The sequence below is a fragment of the Miscanthus floridulus genome, chromosome 8, assembly GCF_019320115.1.
Source record: "Miscanthus floridulus cultivar M001 chromosome 8, ASM1932011v1, whole genome shotgun sequence".
Taxonomy (NCBI): Eukaryota; Viridiplantae; Streptophyta; class Magnoliopsida; order Poales; family Poaceae; genus Miscanthus; species Miscanthus floridulus.
The window spans coordinates 229,611,942-229,632,399 of NC_089587.1; the positions used below are offsets into that span (position 1 = coordinate 229,611,942).

A 20,458-nucleotide genomic window follows, 5' to 3' on the forward strand; every position below is an offset into this window, starting at 1 on the left:
CATTTGGCCCAGGAGCAGGAGGACATTCTCTAGTTTGGTGTCCCTGCAGCAAATGTGACAATAGGAGAAAAGTAGACGAGAAGACCATGGGTAGACATCTTGTGTTCAATGGTTATATGCCTGGCTACCAGCAGTGGATCTACCATGGTGAAGCAGATCGTATAAGAGCGGAGGTGGTGAGAGCACGCCTCGAGGCTTTTGATGATGATGCCGGGGTAGCAGACATGCTAGATGATGCCCACCAAGCTCACTTCGCTAAACGACGTGAGAAGGAGGAGATGGAGGAATCCGCAAAGGACTTCTACAAAATGTTGGACTCGGCACAGAAACCCCTTCACGAGCGTACAATGATTTCTCAGCTAGATGCGATTGGACGTGTAATGGGGTTGAAGGCCGAGTTAAACCTGAGTCGAGAAGGCTTCGATAAGATGTTGGCCATGTTTGGCACCATGCTACCGGAGAAGCACACTTTGCCGACGAACTTGTACGAGGCAGAGAAACTCCTTCGTATGCTTAAGATGCCGTATGACAAGATACATGTTTGTCCGAAGGGGTGCGTCCTATTCAGGAAAGAACATAAGGATGCAAATTACTGTCCGAAGTGTAAATCCTCCAGGTACCTAGAGGTAGACTCTGGTGATGGTCAGAAGAAGCAGCTTTCGATCCCCGCGAGAGTGCTACGTCACCTTCCTTTCCTACCGAGGATCCAACGGCTATTCATGACTGAGGAATCCACGAAACAGATGACATGGCACAAAAATAGCAAACGGTACAATCCTGGGAAGATGGTACATCCGTCTGATGATGAAGCATGGACGTATTTCAATGACAAACATCGTGACAAAGTAGCTGAGGCTCGTAATGTACGTGTCGCGCTGGCAACAGATGGGTTCAATCCTTATGGAATGATGGCTGCCCCATACACATGCTGGCCCGTTTTTGTTATCCCCCTCAATCTCCCTCCCGGCATCTCCTTTCAACGGCATAACGTATTCTTGTCGTTGATAATTCCTAGACACCCGGGGAGTAATATGGGTGTGTTCATGGAGCCTGTGATTGATGAATTGATCCACGCTTGGGAGAAGGGGGTATGGACATACGATCGAGCTACAAAGACAAGCTTCAAAATGCATGTTTGGTACCACTACTCCCTGCATGACTTCCTGGCGTATGGGTTATTCGCCGCCTGGTGTGTTCACGGGAAGTTCCCATGCCCAGTATGCAAGGAAGCCGTGAGGTTCATTTGGTTGAAGAAGGGTGGCAAGTATTCGTCGTTCGACCAGCATCGTCAGTTCCTCCCTCTAAACCATGAATTTAGAGAAGACATCAACAGCTTTACGAAAGGTGTCAAAGTGACAGACCCTAAACCGCACTTGACGACTGGTGCCGAGGTTCGTGTTCAGATAGATGCTCTCATGCCCAATGAAGAAGGTGGTTTTGTGGGATATGGTGAGGAACATATGTGGACTCATAAATCCGGCTTGACGAGGCTCCCCTATTTCGATGACCTTCTTCTGCCACATAACATTGATGTAATGCACACTGAAAAGAATATCGCCGAGGCACTTTGGGGAACTCTCATGGACACTGACAAGTCTAAGGACAACGTTAAGGCTAGAGTGGACCTAGCGATGTTGTGCGATAGACCGAATCAAGCGATGCAGCCTCCTAGTGGCCGAAATAAGAACTGGAAAAGGCCTAAGGTCAATTTCGTCTTGCAGATTGATCAAAGGAGGGAGGTACTAAAATGGATGCAGATGTTAATGTTTCCAGATGGATATGCAGCGAATATTAGCAGGGGAGTGAACTTAGGCACTCTGCGAGTCAACGGGATGAAGAGTCATGACTACTACATATGGATTGAGCGGCTTCTTCCGGCGATGGTCCGAGGCTATGTCCCTGAGCATGTCTGGCAAGTGCTGGCAGAGTTGAGCTTTTTCTTCCGCCAGCTTTGTGCCAAGGAGATATCTCGGACCATCGCTCAGGACTTGGAAAAAGCGGCACCTGTGTTGCTCTGTAAGCTGGAGAAGATCTTTCCACCCGGCTTCTTCTTGCCGATGCAACATCTGATTGTGCACCTCCCGTCCGAGGCACGTTTGGGGGGGCCCGTGCAGGCCCGTTGGTGCTATCCGATCGAGAGATGTCTAAAGACTCTTCGCAAAAAATGTACAAATAAAGCCAGAATTGAGGCTTCCATTGCAGAGGCATGCCTTCGGGAGGAGGTGGCAAACTTCACAACGCTATACTACAAGCCGAACCTTCCTAGCAATCATAATCCACCCTCTCATTACAATACTGGCGAAAATGAATCGACCCTGAGCCTTTTCCAAGGCCAACTCGGCAGCGCAAGTGGATCAACCCCAAAGCTATTGGGAAATGAAGAGTGGCGCAGTATCATGCTATATGTGTTGAATAACCTTACCGAGGTGCAGCCGTTCATCAAGTAAGTTCTCAATGAACTTATTTCAATATGCCATCACTATTCTGCATCCAACCCCATTGATTCTCGTTCGGACAGGGAAGTCAGATCATTTTCTATCACCTGGATTATAGGAAGCGTGAAAAAAATATTATGTGACGACGCCGTCACAGAAAGCATCACGTGCGACACCACCCGTCTGCGTGACACACGTCCCGCTCGCTCGATCTGCTTCTCTAGAAAAACTATCCGCTGGCTTGAAACGCGGATTTGGCTCATCGGCTCGTCTACGCGGTACGCGCTGGTCACGGATGACACTTACCGCAACAAGCAGGAGCGAGTATTGGCGGAGTTTTGGGTAAGTCTCTCTCGCATAATATTGCTTAATATATCGCATTTATTGGTTAAATCTTTTATTGAAATAATGAATGGATACATTGGTTTTGTATGCAGAAATATTTCAAGGCCGAAGAAGGACTTGAGGCCCAGGCGGATCGGGCGGCTGCCGCAGCTTGTAGGAAGTATGTCACCGAGATGCACCACCATGGGCGCGTCCAGGCCCACATAGACTACTACAGGTCGGTACTTAGGCAGTTCCTCCCCAAGCCTCAAGCAAGACGGATTACGCTGACCCGGGACCAGTACCTTGAGGTAGGCGAATAATATTCATAATGATTCGTTCTGATATTAAGTAGGTTCAATTTCTTCTTATATGTCAAATACTCGATGACTTGTAGGTGATTCCCTGGTGGTGCCGATCGTATCCTGAGTGCTGGGCCATGATCGTGGACAAGTGGTTATCACAGGACTTTATTGACACGCACGAGAGGCAGCGGGAACAGCGTCTGATGAGGCAAGGTCCAACTCACCATCAAGGCAGTCGTAGCCTCCCCGGATACAAACAAGCATACGTAAGTGATTTCTTTCATTTATTTTGACGCTCAATTCTATTTGATTTCTCACCATCTTCCCGTCTTTCTCGCAGGAGGCTGCGCACCCGGGCGAGGAGATCTCGGAGTTCTCTGCGTGGGCTATGTCTCACATGGGCAGGGCGTCGTCCTCTGTCTCCTTCGACCCGGCTGCCCCGCCCCAGATGTACTCCGACCCGAACGCGTACACTAAAGTCCAAGAGTACACGTCAACGGTAAGGAGGATCTATGGGGAAGATTATAATGTGCGCACTGAGCCCATTGATGCAGAGGCGATCATGAGGCTCGGAGGAGGCAAGAAGCACGGGCGGCTGTGGATTGCAGACGGCGCCATCGACTCCACCACTGTTCCCTCCCTCGACGCTATCCGAGCACGGAGCACGAGCTCCAGCCAGCCCATACGTCCACGGCCGTCTCCAGCACTGCAGCAGGTCCAAGCACTCCAGGTAATTCATGTTTTACTCATCGTACGTACATATTTAAACACCTAAATTAGATTTGCATTACTGATATATTGGAGTGAAATATTGCAGGCCGAGCTGCAAGAAACAAAAAGGCAAAGTCAAGAGCAGAACGCGGAGCTGACCGCACAGCTGCAGGCCCAGAAGGTCGCGTTCGAGGCCGCGCAGAAGCAGATGGCGGAGATGATGGTGATCATGCAAAGTCTTGGGCAAGCATCGGGTGTACCTGTGCAGTTTTCAGCTCCTCCACCTCCTACTCCTGCAGCTACTCCTGTAAGTATGAAAGTTTACTTTTCGCTTGTGCTTTGCATGTATGTCGGCCTTCGTGCCGTTGTGGATGTCGGCGTTCGTGCCGTTATGGATGTCGGCGTTCGTGCCGTCGTTTCTTGCAGGTTTTGGAAACCTCCCCGTGCAGGGGAGGTGCTGCCGAAATTTTCAATTTAGTCTAATCTTTTTGTATTCCTACAATACTAGATGCAATCTCTAAGTTTCAAAACTGTTTTCCCGGATTACTCACACATGCAATCTCTGCTCCTTTGTGCAGCTTCAGTCCGCGGGTTCTAATCAACCCGCTAGTGCGTCACCGGGTGATCCTGCTTTTCCTTCACCATCGTCTCATAGGCTAGCTTGATGAGGACTCGTGCTAGGTGATGTGGTTGGACTTTAGCGTGATTTGTGATTTATGGTTGTGACTTGTGCTTGAATTTTATTAACTTGTCGTAATAAACATGTGAATGATGATGAACATGTGACTTGTCGTTGTAATATATTGTGATTTGTGGTTCACAATTATGGTTGTCATATATTGTGAGAAAATGGGTTCTGTGTGATATATATATGTATATATATGAAATGCTTGTGTCGATGGAATGCAAAAAACAAAAAAAAAATTTAAATTTCTGCCTCTTTGCCGAGGGCAATGACCAAGGCCCTCGGCAAAGAAGTGCCCTTTGCCGAGGGCCCAAGCAATAGCCCTCGGCAAAGATTTTCTGGAAAAAATCCTGTCAATTTCTTTGCCGAGGGCCAGGGAGTAGGCCCTCGGCAAAGGGTTAAAAAAATTCAAAAAACCATTTCTTTGCCGAGGGCCGGCCCTCGGCAAAGAATTTTTAAAAAATCCTGCCAATTTCTTTGCCGAGGGCCGGGGAGTAGGCCCTCGGCAAAGGGTTAAAAAATTCAAAAAACCATTTCTTTGCCGAGGGCCGGCCCTCGGCAAAGAATTTTTAAAAAATCCTGAAAATTTCTTTGCCGAGGGCCAGGGAGTAGGCCCTCGGCAAAGGGTTAAAAATTCAAAAAAACCATTTCTTTGCCGAGGGCCGGCCCTCGGCAAAGAATTTTAAAAAATCCTGAATATTTCTTTGCCGAGGGCCATAGAGGAGGCCCTCGGCAAAGATTAAAAAAAAAATAAAAACTTTTATTTGCCGAGGGTCGGCCCTCGGGAAACAAATTCAAAAAAAAAAACCATTTCTTTGCCGAGGGTCGGCCCTCGGCAAAGAAACCGCCTACGGTGCCGGCATCTGACGGCGTCTTTTCTTTGCCGAGGGTGATCCTGGCCCTCGGCAAAGGCTTTGCCGAGTGCCCGATAAAGGGCCCTCGGCAAAGACCCCTTCGCCGTCTAAAAATTCCCCGAGGGGTCTTTGCCGAGGGCAGCCCTCGGCAAAACCTTTGCCGAGGGTTTCTAGTCCTTTGCCGAGGGCCAGAGGCCCTCGGCAAAGCATGCGCCTCCAGTAGTGATAACCATCAAAAGATATGCGTAAGATGATTTTCTCAATCTATAAGAATCTGCCCTACTACTACTTGTCCGTCAATTTGTTTGCAGCTGAACTTTGAACTCGAACTGGCCATCATTAGGGAGTCAAGGTGGGCCGTTATTTATTGGGCCTTAAATACAAGTCTGAAGATTTGGGCCGCGACGGTGCCACCTGGCAACAACTGTGCCCATCCATCCGAGCGGCTCGGCCCACACGAACTCGAAGGCGGTTACAAAACGGGACGAACCGCCCCAACCTCTGCGTCCATTTCAATTCGGCATTCTGAGTTCTGAGCCCAGCCGTCGCCCCGTGCGAATCCCCCAGCTCCGGCCACCTCCCCGAGCACCGCTCGCCGGAAGAATCTCGCCACCGCCATGAGCGAGACGAAGCAAAAGCGAGGAGGAAGCGACGAGGACGCCCCGCGCTGCTCCCCGCACCCTGGGTTCGTCCTCGGGCGCTGCTCCCTGTGCGGGGCGGAGGAGGAGGAGGCGGAAGGAGGTGCTCCCGCAGTCGCCGACAAGGTCACAGGGCGCAGTGGACACGGGACAATGGCGGCGAGTTTCCGGTGGCGCCGGCAGGACGAGCTAGCGTTCCCGGTGAAATTTTCGAATCTGCTGTAGGGACAACTAACGTCGTGCATTGCTAACCTTCGTGTCTTCGAGAATTGAATGCTTCAGATTGTTGAGCTGAACTTGTATTCAGTTACTTTCAGATGTGCGACCGCAGCACCAAGTTTGAAATTATGAAATCATCTCATCTTGACGTTGTGCACATTCTATTCTCTGTTACAATGCATATAGTTTGATGATTTTCGAGTACATAACATGTGACATGCCCACGCATTAGTACACTGTTACTAAGTGTTAACCCCTGCATTAACATGGATTGATGTACTGCAGTTAAATTATGAGAACGTGATTGTTTGTGTAGGCTTTGGAGACTGATATGTCGAAATAACCGTCGTTCATGTACTGGCAGTGACGACGACGGTGGCGACAGGCTACGGTCCAGCATCTTGGCTCGACGTATGTGCTAGGGGCACCTCAGGCGAAAGCCTTGGCGACGACGACGCCTGTGGGCGCCGTTTTTCTTGTTGGGGGCGTCGTGTTCTTGTGCCTCCAGCCATGTCTTCCACGGGTGAAAACCCGGTCCATTCCTGGACAAGCGACGGCGACGCAATCGGCGCCGTACCCTTCCTGAAGGCGTTGCTGTGGAAATTCGTCTCGGCCGTGATGTCTCCTTCGGTGGATGTCCTCCGCCTCTCGGCGCCCGGTTGATGCGAGACGGCGAGTGCTGCATCGTGAAGTCGGAGCTGCTGCATCAGGGGATGTAGCTCAGCAACGATGACGCGTGTCGTACCCTCCTTCTTCGACGGCTGGGTTTTCAGCTTTAGAGGCTCGGCAATCGCTGCGGGCAGGGCGTGGGATCATGGCAGGAAGTCGGAGCTGCTCTTCGTGAAGCCGTTGACCTCGGCAACGATGACATGTTGCAGCCTCCTGCTTCGGGCCCGTAAGTCTGATATCTTAGGATGGGTCGTCGGTGTTTTGCCATGGGAAGTCGGAGCTGCTAGCTGCTTTGCAACTATGCTCGGCAACGATGACTCATGGTAGTGTGTACTCTGCCGCGTTACATGGGTGGGTAACCTTTCGTGGTGTTTGGCGCCACGCTTGGCTACCTTTACTTGTACAGAAACTTCATTCGTCTTAATTGAAAGACAGAGCTCCTACCATTGTTTCAAAAAAAAAAGTTGTAGCAATGTAAATATGGGATATCTATTGCTCCATCGACTGATTTCAGCGTTGAGCATACACTTTGATCCAATTGTGGCTCGGTCACATTAATCTTAATAATCAGTAATTTTCAACAAAGGATCTAACAGTCTGCAATTCAGATTGAAACAAGAAAAAAAAATGTCCTAAAAATACTGTATAGCAAGACTAAATTTACAAAAAAAAGCACTTTTGGAAGAGCTATTACAAACCATTGAAGTCACTAGTATTCCCTAACCAAGGCGACATACGGTAGCTCTACCGAGCCCATGTACAGCTTGCCACCTTCCCTTTCCACCACCTCCGTTGGCCTCACACTCCAGCTCCGCGATCCACGCCTCGTGCCGCGACTGCAGCAGCTGGTGCAGCCTCTGCTCCAGCTCGAGGGCCGACATGTCGCCGTGGGGCGGGCTCTTGATCCCGTTCCCCTCATCAGCTTCGCAGTCATAGGCATCCTCCTCCTCCTCGTGGTGGTCTTGGCTCTCGCCGCCGCTGTCTGTCTCTCCACTCTCCAGCGAGGAGGGCGCCCTGTCTGTCATGTGGGACAGCTCCGCCTCAAGCTCAGCTTCCATCCGGTCCATGTCACGGCGGGCGCCCACCACTTCGCTCGCCCCACGGCTCACCGGGGTGGTCGAGCCCACGTGCGAACCGTCAGACTGGGACAGGCCAACAGGGCGCCCTCCTCGCTACCAGCGCGAGCGATGGGCCCCTTGACGACGCTGGTGCAGTCTGTGCAATTGCCATTGCAGCTACGCACGTTCCCTGGCGTCGAGAAGCAGGCGCTCCATCTGGGCGCTCAGCTCCACCATCCTGCTCAGATACGCACGTTCCCTGGCGTCGAGAAGCAGGCGCTCCACCTGGGCGCTCAGCTCCACCATCCTGCTCCGCTCCGTCACGCTCTTGGACAGCAGCATCACCAAGCTGACGCCCAGGCCCAGGCTTGCTGGCAGCGCGTCCTGCTTCTTCCCTGCACGCCATACATACAGTGGTGGACACAGAATTTCAAGTTTTCAACATTGGGTGTACACGTAGAAATGAAAAAGGACTAGAAGAGCAAATTATAAAGTACCAATAATCTTTTAATGCATAGTACATCTAGATGTCTTGACTAATTAAGAAACAGTTACAAATTAAATCGACAAGGGAGCTTATAGATAGGAGAGATAATGTCTCATCTGTAAATTGTAGGAAAAAAAGTCCTTCTCAGTAAATGTAGCTAAGCAATCATTCAAGTATTTGAGGGTGGAGATATTTTTTTTCTCAAATACGCAAGAACCATGTGTGTCTTCTTTTTATTAACAGAGGAGAAAAAGTTCATACACAACGTGTCGTGCCATAGCACTCACGAACCCTGAGATAAATGATTTACAAACGAGGATAACAACTAAGGATCCAAGAAAACAACTAGCTCCATCTAGCGGTAAGATCCAGCATGTCTAGCTTTGTCGCTCCCGCTTGTATCCAAAGCTGAGCGACCAAGTTAGTTTCGTTAAGCAGGGACGGAGGTAACCTCGTGATTGAATAGCCTCGTGTTCTGCTCCCTCCAGATGCACCAAGTGATCAATGCAAAAAGCGAGTCAAACGCTTTTCTGAGAGGTCCTGACCAATTGCTTCTCAGAAGACACCATCAGCCTGGAAGGGACATACCGCGACTTGTGCTTACCATCGGTTTACCAGGAGCAGAGAGAGCAGCAAACCAAACTTGAGAAGTGAAGGAACAGGAGATGAAAACGTGTTCAGTGGTTTAGCTCTTGGTCACAGAAGAGGCAATTCTGGTGTGATTCCAAGCCATGGCGCATCCTCCTATCAGCAGTCCAGTGACGGCATTTGAAAGCAAGCCACGGGAAAAGTTTCACCCGCAGGGCGCTCTAGGAGCTCCAAATCAGCTCTTGAGCAACGGATTGTAACGAACCTAAGTGCAGGGCGTTGTAGGCGGTGCTAGCTGAGTAAATGCCATTGGGGATGCCCAGTGCTAGACCATACGATCCTGGACTCCCTCTTGCAAGTGAATTTGTGCCAGGGTTTCCCAGAGTCAAAGGTACTCTACGAGTGCATCAACCAAAATGCCTCCGGTAATGATCCTGACCCACCATCTGTTAAGCAAGGCTACCTCCACTGTCATCATCTTCTTGATCCCTGCAGATTCTTGAACAGGGAAAAACGATTCAATTCCCATTACCTGCAAAGCCTCTGCCAGTCTAATACATTATACATCACCAAAATGAAGTGGACACTTTCCTAGCTTGATAGAATAACTGCACTGAAAATATTTGAAGATTTATAGCGAACGGACCAAAGTACTGGGGTCACAAGCCACTGAGGTGAGTGCCACCAAATGCTAATGCAACCTATAGTTGAAAGAGTACCTCAGACCTAACAAATTATAGAGGCAATAGCCACCATCCGGGCATCCGGCACTACAGTTTCTGAGAGCGAACTAAAAACAATCCGCACTGTAATTCCCACACGCTTACGAACAGCAAAACAGATATAAAAAGGGTAAAGTATAATTTACACCCTCCAACTATCGTCAAAGTATAGATTTCAACCTCGAACTTCAAAACCGGATAACTTTGGCCCTCCAACTCTCGAAAAAGTTCAACTTTCACCCTCGTGGGCGGTTTTGCGTATAAACAGTACTTTTGATATTTTTAGGAGGCGTCGAAATTTTATATTATTTTTTTAAGCATCTTAACGTCCTCAAATGAAAAAACTCAAAACTACAAAGTTGTAGATCTCATCAAGGTCTACAATTTACATATAAAAATTATCTTCATCCGACATCGTATTGAAGGGTTTTCTATTTTTTGAAATTTGAGTCTCATCACACGACAAAATATGGTGCTGAAATTTTATATTATTTTTTCGAGCATCTTACTGTCCTCAAATGAAAAAACTCAAAATTACAAAGTTGTAGATCTCATCGAGGTCTACAATTTACATATAAAAATTATCTTGATCCGACATCGTATTGAAGGGTTTTCTATTTTTTGAAGTTAGAGTCTCATCACGCGAATTTTGTCGCGTGATGAGACTCTAACTTCAAAAAATAGAAAACCCTTCAATACGATGTCGGATCAAGATAATTTTTATATGTAAATTATAGACCTCGATGAGATCTACAACTTTGTAGTTTTGAGTTTTTTCATTTGAGGACAGTAAGATGCTCGAAAAAATAATATAAAATTTCAACACCATATTTTATCGCGTGATAAGACTCAAATTTTAAAAAATAGAAAACCCTTCAATACAATGTTGGATGAAGATAATTTTTATATGTAAATTGTAGACCTTGATGAGATTTACAACTTTGTAGTTTTGAGTTTTTTCATTTGAGGACATTAAGATGCTTAAAAATAATATAAAATATCGACGTCTCCTGGAAATATCAAAAGTACTGTTCATACGCAAAATAGCCTACAACATCGAAAGTTGAACTTTTTCAAAAATTGGAGGGCCAAAGTTATCCGATTTTGAAGTTCGAGGTTGAAATATACACTTTGACGATAGTTGGAGGGTGTAAATTATATAAAAAAGGCCAGTCACTTCTGAGCAGCAACCAAAACTAGCGAGTGGCCAGTTCAAGCGATCACAAGGGCAACGCTGGAGCATGAGGAGCGCACCTCGGGTCGAGGCGGGGGAGCAGTGTGACGGGGCAGCCGGAGAAGGTGTCGATGTCGACGGGGTACCGCATCCACGGCAGGTGCGGCACGCGGTCCGCGGGCCCCTCTTCCTCGTCCTTCCTCACCATGGCCACCATCAGCTACTGAACCCACCTCAGGCGACTACGACAAATTCGAGGAGTCGTCGAAGCCGGAGAGGAGCACAGGTGAGAGGCGGCGCACGCGCGGGGCAGGGAGGTGGCTGCGAGTCTGCGACGGCGACGAGTCGTTTGCTGGAGCTGCGAACTGGTGGCGGCGTTGCGGCAAACTAGGGCGCCGAACGGATCGTAGTGGGCCGCTGGGCTGCTTTGAATTGGGCCTCAACCGTTCCACGCCTCCACGCGCGATGGCATGGCAGATTGGCAGTTTACAAAACCAGGCGGCCGGCCTCAAGTCCCCCCAGCCCGCACCCATTTCATTTGCCACCGCACAGCGCTCACCGACCACCCCCCAAACCACCGCTCGCCGGGACAATCCCACCGCTGCCGCCTGCCGCCATGAGCGATATGAAGCGAGGAGTAAACGACGACGACGCTCCGCGCTGCCCCCCGCATCCTCGGTTCGTCCGAGGGCTCTGCTTCCTGTGCGGGGTGAAGGAGGAGGACACGGAAGGAGGTGCTCTCGCAGTCGCCGTTGGGCACGAGATGATGAAGGAAGAAGGCGACGACCACGGCAACGACGACCCTGCGCGGTGCCCTGAACACCCTGATATCGTCCTGGGTCTCAGCTACCGGTGCGGGGCTACGGAGGAGGACGCGGGAGGAAGCGCCTCCGGAGTCACGGTCGCGAACATCGACCGGGCCCTGGTGCTCCCAGGTTGTGCGGCGGCGACGAGCACTGCGGGCACGTCCGACCTGGCGACCCTCTTCCGCGAGCGGAAGCTGATCCTCGTCCTGGACCTCGACCGCACGCTGCTCAACTCGACGAGGCTCGACGGCTTCTCCGCGGGCGAACGATGGTTCGGGTTCACGCCCGACACCGGCGACAAGGTCGACATGGACCTCTTCCGGCTGGACTCCGACAACCTTGGCATGCTCACCAAGCTGCGGCCGTTCGTGCGAGGCTTCCTGGAGCAGGCGAGCTCCAAGTTCGAGATGCACGTGTACACCCTGGGGAATCAGGTCTACGCGAAGGCGGCCATCGACCTGCTGGACCCGAACGGCGTCTACTTCGGCGGCAGAGTCGTGTCAAGGGACTTGTCGACCCAGGGGGGCAAGAAGAGCCTCGACGTCATCCCAGGCGCCGACCCCGTCGCGGCGGTGATCCTCGACGCGCTCGACCTCGACGACACGGACGTTGCCTGGCCGGGGCACCAGGACAACCTCATCCTCACGAACAGGTACCGGTACTTCGCCTCCACCTGCCGCAAGTCCCGCTTCGACATCCCCTCCCTGGCGGAGCAGGGCCGCGACGAGAAGGGGGAGCACGGCGGCTCCCTGGGCGTGGCGCTGGGCGTCCTTGAGCGCATCCACCACGCCTTCTTCGACGGCCCCCGCGCGGACGTCAGGGAGGTGATCACGGAGTTGCGGGGCCAGGTGCTGCGCGGGTGCACGGTTGCGTTCAGCTATCTGGAGCAACGTATGGAGGACTCCCCCGACGACACCCGCTTATGGACGTTGGCCGAGCGGCTAGGCGCCATGTGCAGGAAAGACGTCGACCAGACGGTCACCCATGTCGTTGCGGAGGATCCGGAGACCCAGAAGGCGCAGTGGGCGCGGGACCACGGCAAGTTTCTCGTCAACCCAGAGTGGATCAAGGCGGCGAGTTTCCGGTGGTGCCGGCAAGACGCCCAAGAGTTCCCAGTGACCGCCCGGCGCGTCGTGCTCGAGCCGATCGAACTGGTAGCGGCAGTGGCATTGGTTTACTTGGAAATGAGGTCCCAGGCGGAGCGGCTGGAACGAAACCACGAGCATTGAATGCCTCAAACCGTTGGGGTTTGCCTACGTACTAACCTGATTGCTGAGAATTGTTGCAGCGGCTGACTCCTGCCAATCTTTGTTGTTGGAAAATTTCATCGTAGCGACTGTCTCGGTTCAGTAGCTTCAGCTGAACGTCATTCTGTTCATTTACTGTCAGGTGTTCGATTGCAACATCGAGTTTGAACTATGAAATCATCTTGAAGCTGTTAATGATGCAGTGCACTTTCTATCTCTGTTAGAATACATATATTTTGATGATGTTTTAGTACATGTACAGCGCACGTGTGGCAATAGTGACTGTCTGGGTTTCAGCTTTTTTCAGCGGAACTTCTATTCAGTTACTTTCAGTTTCAGGTGTTCGATAGAAACACCGAGTTTGAAACTACGTACGAAATCATCGTTACTAATGATGCAGTACACTTTATCTCTCTACTAGAATGCATGTCTTTGGATGACGTTAATACATCACATGTGACATGCCTACGTATTAGTGCACTGTTAACCCCTGCGTTAATATGGCTTGATGTATGAGAGGATGATTGAGTGTATTCGTAGGCTTTGGACACTGATATGATACAGAGAGCCGCCGTCCAGGGTTCAAATATTGCTCTATCGACTGAGTTCAGCGTTAATCATACATTTTGATCCAACTGTGGCAATGTCAGTCACATTAATATTAATCAGTAATCTTCAACAATGGATCTAACAGCCCGCAATTCCGATTGAAACAAGAAAAAAATTGTCCTAAAATACTGTATACCAAGACTGTAAAATTACAAAAAAAAAAAGCAAAGCACTTTTACTACTACTACTTTATTTTAGAAGAGTTATTACAAATCACTGAAGTCACTAGTATTCCCTAAGAGCAAGGCTAATAATACAGCCGATTTGCTGGCTGTAAGGTTCTTTGCAGCCTTCTCTCAGCCCACTCATATAGTAGTTGGCTCTTTACAGTTAATACATGGCCCACTTGTCTCTCTCACAGACTTTCTTGGTTCTTGTGCCCAAGCCGGCTGTAAGCTTACAGCCCGCTTCTCCTCTCTCTTCTCCCCCCTCTCCTCCACCTCAGCATTTAGTCGGCTTACAGCCTGCTATTATACTTGCTCTAACCACGGCGACATAAGGTAGTAGTTCTACGGAGCCCAAGTACAGCTCGCCGCCTTCCCACTCCACCACCTCCGTCGGCCTCACGCTCTTGGGCCCTTTCATCACCTGGACCACCTGACCGTCGGCCCCGACCCTCACGGCAAGCAGGTGGTTGTCCGGACCAAAGGGCAGCTCCATCTTCTCCCGATGTAGCGCCACCCAAAACCCTCCTCTGCCATCGGCCCTCACATTTGTTATACTTATAGAATCACTCGGAGTAGATCTAGCTGGGGTGCTTAATAAATCAAAGACCTAGAACACGTTCTAATGCAATGAGAGAGAAACAGAGAGGGGTGGATGAGGGCTGACGAACTTGACATCGTGGAGGGGGATGATCCAGAGGCCGCCATTGGGTTCGTTGGTGAAGTCTGCGCACGGGCAGTGACGGTCAGGGAAGACGGGTCGGAGATGCGGTGCGGCGGTGAAGATAGACGACGGCGCAGTGCAGTGGTGGAGGTACTTCCCGTCACTGGTTGCGTCCCTCACTTAGATCGGGTTTAGGGTTTGTCGGTGGGGAGCTCGGCTCAGGTCAACCTCGTGATTAGAGCCGCCGGCCCCCACCTCTTTTTATAGCGCAGGGTGATAGGGGCCCTCCAGCCATGGTGGGCTGGGCCCCCCGATCAGGGCGCGAATCAAAGGCCCAACTGGACCGTTGGGTCCAGTTAGGATTAGAGATCAATCTAACACTCTCCCCCTTGATCTCTTTCCATCTTTTACTTTCATATCATTTACTTTTGTTCATTCCATTACAGATTAGCGTATAGAGCATGTCTCATCGTCATGGTCCATTGCCGATAGATTTAACAGCTACAACACACTACTCTATTCTGAAATAGATACTTATCTTTGGGCCTTCTTTTATCCAGGAATTATAGGCTTTCCCTTAAACCCATGCCGGCTATATGTTCTCTAAACACGTTGGGTGGTAAGCCTTTTGTAAGCGGATCCGCGAGCATCTTTACTGTACTTATATGCTCAAGACTTATGACTTGATCCCGGACTTTATCTTTCACAACATAATACTTTATGTCAATGTGTTTGGCAGCACCACTTGACTTATTGTTGTGAGCATACTGTACTGCCAGATTATTATCGCAGTATAACTTAAGTGGTCTATAGATGTCGTCAACCACCTTTAAATCGGGTATGAACTTCTTTAGCTAGTTCACCTGCCCCGTTGCCTCATAACACGCTACAAACTCGACATACGTTATGGACGATGTAGTGACGGTTTGTTTTGACCTTTTCTATGAAATAGTTCCCCTTGCGAGAGTGAATACATATCCAGACGTGGATTTTCTATCATCTCCCGCATAATCAGAATCTGAATACCCCACTATATGGAGTGAATCAGATCTTCTATACGTCATCATGAGGCCTTTCGTTCCTTGCAAATAACGCAAGACTTTCTTTACTAATTTCCAGTGTTCTATTCCAGGATTGCTCTGGAATCTGCCAAGTAACCCGGTAACAAAAGCCAAGTCAGGGCGCGTGCATACTTGAGCATATTGCAAGCTTCCGACAACTGAAGCATATGGAACCACTTTTATTTGATCGATCTCATATTGGTTCCTGGGGCATTGAAAATCCCCATATCTGTCGCCCTTGACTATAGGAGCAGGTGAGGGACTACATTTGTGCATACTGAATTTCTTTAAGATCTTTTCTACGTATGCCTTTTGTGACAGTCCTAATACCCCTTTACTTCTATCTTGGTGAATCTCGATCCCTAGAATGAACGAAGCTTCACCAAGATCTTTCATATCAAATTTTAAGGACAAAAACTTCTTTGTCTCCAGTAGTAGACTGACATCACTACTAGCAAGTAAGATATCATCCACATACAGGACAAGGAAGATAAACTTCCTATTCTTAAACTTTATATAGACATAATTATCTTCTACATTCTCTTTAAACCCAAAATTCCTTATTGTTTGATCAAACTTCAAGTACCATTGTCTTGAAGCTTGTTTTAATCCATAAATGGATTTCTTTAGGCGGCATCCCATTCGTTCTTTTCCTTTCATGACAAAACCTTTCGATTGTGCTATGTAAACACTTTCCTCCAAGTCCCCGTTGAGAAATGTCGTCTTTACATCCATCTGATGTAATTCTAAATCGTAATGTGCCACTAATGCCATTATGATTCTGAAGGAATCCTTACATGAGACTAGAGAAAATGTCTCATTATATTCAATCCCTTCTCTTTGCGTAAAGCCTTTTGCCACAAGTCGTGCTTTATATCTCTCTATATTCCCTTGAGAGTCAAGCTTTGTTTTGTAGACCTATTTACAGCCTACTGTTTTTGCTCCTTTAGGAATTATCTCCAAATCCCAAACTTTATTGTTATTCATAGATTTCATTTCATCTTCCATGGCCTCAAGCCACTTTGATGAATGATCACTTCTCATGGATTTTTCAAATGAGGTGGGATCATCTTCCATTTGAAATTCCTCAGTGTTGTACACTTCATAGTCAGCAGGAATAGTGATTTTCTAACTCTTTGAGACCTTCTTGAGGCCTCCATATTTGGCACATCTTCTGTTTGAGGCTGTTGTTGCTCCCCCTCATGTGTGGCAATTGGTTCCATAGGATCATGAAGAACAGGTTCCTCATCGTCATTCATTGTTGCCACAGGTGGAATAACAACAGGCGCTGGCACCATAGTATCTTATACTGTCGGTGCAGCGACAGCAGGTAGTGAGAAAAATGGCTCATAACTCATCGGAGTGGGCGCATACACCCGCTTCTCTTCAAAGTCAATTTCTCGAGCAACCATGCTCCCCCTCATCATTTTATTCTCTAGGAAGACAGCGTGTCTCATTTCTACAAACTTTATATGTCTATCTGAACAGTAGAAACGAAAACCTTTTGACTTTTCTGGGTAGCCAATGAAATAGCAACTTACTATTTTGAAATCTAGCTTCCCAATGTTTGGGTTAAATACTTTAGCCTCAGCAGGACTCCCCCCCACACGTAAGTGGTTTAATGAGGGTACTCTTCCTGTTTAAAACTCATATGGTATTTTAGGCACCGACTTACTTGGTACTCTATTGAGAATATGAATGGTGGTTTTTAATGCCTCCATCCACAGGCTCATCGGTAAGGTGGAGTAACTTATCATACTACGCACCATATCCATCAGGGTACGATTACGCCTTTCAGCTACTCCATTCTGCTGAGGTTCGTCCGGTGTAGAATACTGGGCTACTATATCATTCTCCTATAAGAACCTTGCAAAAGGTCCAAGAACTTGGCCATATGGGGTATGCCGACTGTAGTACTCCCCTCCACGGTCGGACCTGACTATCTTAATCTTTAAATTATGATGATTTTCAACTTCTACCTTAAATATCTTAAATTTATCTAATGCTTCTGTTCTTTCTTTGATTGGATAAATGTAGCCATAACGGGAGTAATCATCTGTGAATGTTATGAATGAATCATAACCATCCACACTCTTTATAGGAAACGGACCACAGATGTCTGTGTGAATAATCTGTAGAATTTCTGCACTTTGTTTGATATCTTTCTTAATTTTCTTTATATACTTTCCTTTAATGCATTCTCTGCATTGTTCTAAATCTGAGAGCTCTAATGGAGGAAGAATATCATTCTTAACTAGTCTTTCTATTCTTCCCCTCGAAATATGGCCTAAACGACACTGCCATAATTTTGACAATGCATCGTGAGCTCTCTTTCGTTTTCTGTTTACATCCATAGACGAGGATACATTCACATTGTCGCACGCAACGTTCCCATCATCGCATACAACATTCACATCATCACGTAGTGATAACAGATAAAGCTCATTTTGTAAGATAGCAAGACCAACACATGCATTATTAAATGTTATCTTACATTTGCTATTTCCAAAATGGCAATCATATCCATCATTATCCAAGCATGAAACACTAATCAAGTTTCTCTGTAACGAGGGAACATAAAGAACATCTCTAAGTATAAGTTTGAAACCATTAGCAAGCTCTAGAGAAAGATCGCCAACGGCTTCAACTTCTGCTCGGACTCCATTTGCTACTTTAACGTGTCTTTCGCTTCTTTCCGTAGTCCTCGTCGAACGGAATCCCTGTAAGCAATTAGCAACATGAACAGTTGTGTCGGTGTTTCAGACCGGGGGGTCCTCAACCAACCAGTGAATTTGTTCTGCGTGCTCCCGATTCTGGATGGTGATGCAAAGAGACACAAGGTTTATACTGGTTCAGGCAATCGAGGCCCTACGTCTAGTCTGAGAGATCGATCTTGTATTCCTTGCACCGAGGTGCTCGTAGTAGGGGGTTACAAGCTAAAGGAGAGAGGGAGCTGGTCCTAGGTCTCGGCAGGGTGTCGTGCGGGCCGCTTGAGATGTTGCTCTCAGGCGGCAGGGATGAGCGTGTGTTACAAGGTGTTCTTCTTTCTCCCTCTCTAAAATAGCCCAAGTCCTCTCCTTTTATAGCATGAAGGGAGGACTAGGACGGTACATGAGCTAACTATACGGCGTCGTGTGAACAGAGGCGGCGTGTCTAGGCTCTGTAGCCTGTTCCTATGGTGGCGTAGTCGTCGGAGTGGTCCGTCCTTGGAGCACTGGGGCAGCGTGGCCGTCCCATCAGATCCTATGCGTCGTGGGAGCCCCGGGACTGCCTCGAAGTGGGTGCGGCGGTGAACGTGCAAGCCACTGTGGATGGACTGTGCGCGAGGCCGAGACTTGGTCGGTGTCGAGGCTGCACCGCGGTGGAGGGGTCTCGGCAGGCACGAACCCCAAGATAGCCGAGACCTTGGTGTACAGTGCCGAGGCCTCGAGTGGGCGGCTGATCGTGGGTACAGTGTTAGGACACAGTGGCCGGTAATCCCTGCCATACCCTGTCCCAGCCGGTATGGCGCTGATCATGGACACAGCGTTAGGACACAGTGGCCGGTAATCCCCGCCATACCCTGGCCCAGCCGGTATGGCGCTGATGTGACCTCGGGTCGCGTCGGCCATTCTGTGGCGTTGAGCCGTCGTCTGGCTGAGATTGCGGGAGTGGTTGAAGCATTAATGAGACATGACGCGTTGTCTGGAGGGTCGGTCGAGGCGGGGGGTGACGGGCTGCGGGTGACTCGGCCTCGAGCGACATGGAGACTGAGGCCTCGCACGAGACGGAGATCGGGCTCCTTGCCGAGGCCTTGCGCGAGACGCCTCGCGCGATATGGAGAATGTACCCCCTGCCGAGGCCTTCCGTGGAGAGCCTCGGGCGAGACGGAGACGGCGCTCCCTGCCGAGGCCTTCCCTGGGGAGCCTCGCGCGAGGCGGAGTTTGTGTCAGGATGCCGAGACCTCCTGCTCGAGGCTCGAGGCGAGGAGGAGGAGGACCCAATGGGCTCGGTCGTGGCAGGTGAGGGGCCCACGGCTTACCTTCTAGCTTTATTTTTTAGATGGGATTTTAGCGACCCATTTGATGTTTGCTTGGGGTACCCCGTTCTAAGGTACCCGACAGTAGCCCCCGAGCCTCGGGGGGAGTGCGTGCACTCTCCCTGAGGGTTTGTCGAGGCTGGATTTATGCCTGCTCCGTAGGAATTGGTTCGTTTTTTGAGGTTCCGGTGGGTGCGCGCAAGCGCACCCGCCGGGTGTAGCCCCCGAGCCCCTAGAGGAGTGAAGTTACTCCTCTAGGGGCTTTCTCCATTTTTGTGTTTGAGCGATTTGTTCTTATTGCATTTGCCGAGCCCATAAGCGCAAGTTCGGGTTGCGGGGGTCTCGGCGAGGATGCAGAAAGAAACCCTCTAGCCTCCGCACGGAGCGAGAGGATCGTCAGGGGCCCCCATGACTTTGGGTATGACCCTCACGCTTCCTTTCGCTCGGAAGGAGGGGTGGAATGTGCCAGGCTACCCTCGATGGGCGCGAGCGTGGACACTTCCGGTGAGCTGTTATCGGGTAGTCCGAGTGGAGGCCCGAGCCCCGTTCGCTAGGGGACGGCTAGCGGTCCAGAGACGCACTCCAAAAGTACCAGAGGGTTTCTCTAGTGGGTGCCGAGGCCGTTCGCTGGGCCTCGGTGGCTCGATGCCTCCCTACGGTGGGATCCCATTTGGATACTTCCCTGCCGGTCTTGGACACGACTTAGGACGCCCCGAGCGACTGTTCGCTCAGGCCTGGGCCATTTGTAGGCTCGCCCCGAAGTCGTCCCTGACTCTGTTGCCCTGGGGCGGCTATAGAAACCTCTTGGAGGCCCAGCCTTCGAACCCCTGGACCGTAACGGGCTCAGTGCCCTTTATCGTGTTTTGTAATGAAACCTCTAGCATGACTTTGAGCCGTTTGTCTTGGTCTTTGGGTGCAAGAGGAGCCCCCGAGCCTTCGCCTGGAGCAAGAGGACGGTCGGGGGTCCCCTGACTTTTTCATCCGCCCCTCACATATCCTTTTCGTTCGGACGGAGGGTTA

At 49.7% G+C, this 20,458-nt stretch overlaps 1 protein-coding gene and 1 pseudogene across 1 annotated transcript; one reads left to right on the forward strand and one right to left on the reverse strand.

Annotated features, from left to right (window-relative positions):
• Positions 1-7,363: 7,363 nt before the first annotated feature.
• LOC136475292 (protein STRICTOSIDINE SYNTHASE-LIKE 10-like) overlaps positions 7,364-20,458 on the reverse strand; it is a 33,613-nt pseudogene continuing 20,518 nt past the window's right edge.
• On the forward strand, positions 11,417-13,019 carry LOC136475291 (RNA polymerase II C-terminal domain phosphatase-like 4). Its single transcript, XM_066472840.1, has one exon. It carries the CDS (start codon positions 11,486-11,488, stop codon positions 12,902-12,904), a length of 1,419 nt encoding a protein of 472 aa, XP_066328937.1. The 5' UTR covers positions 11,417-11,485; the 3' UTR covers positions 12,905-13,019.

Coding starts and splice junctions, on each gene's coding strand:
- LOC136475291 (XM_066472840.1), top strand. CDS start 11,486: ATGAGCGATATGAAGCGAGGAGTAAACGACGACGACGCTCCGCGCTGC.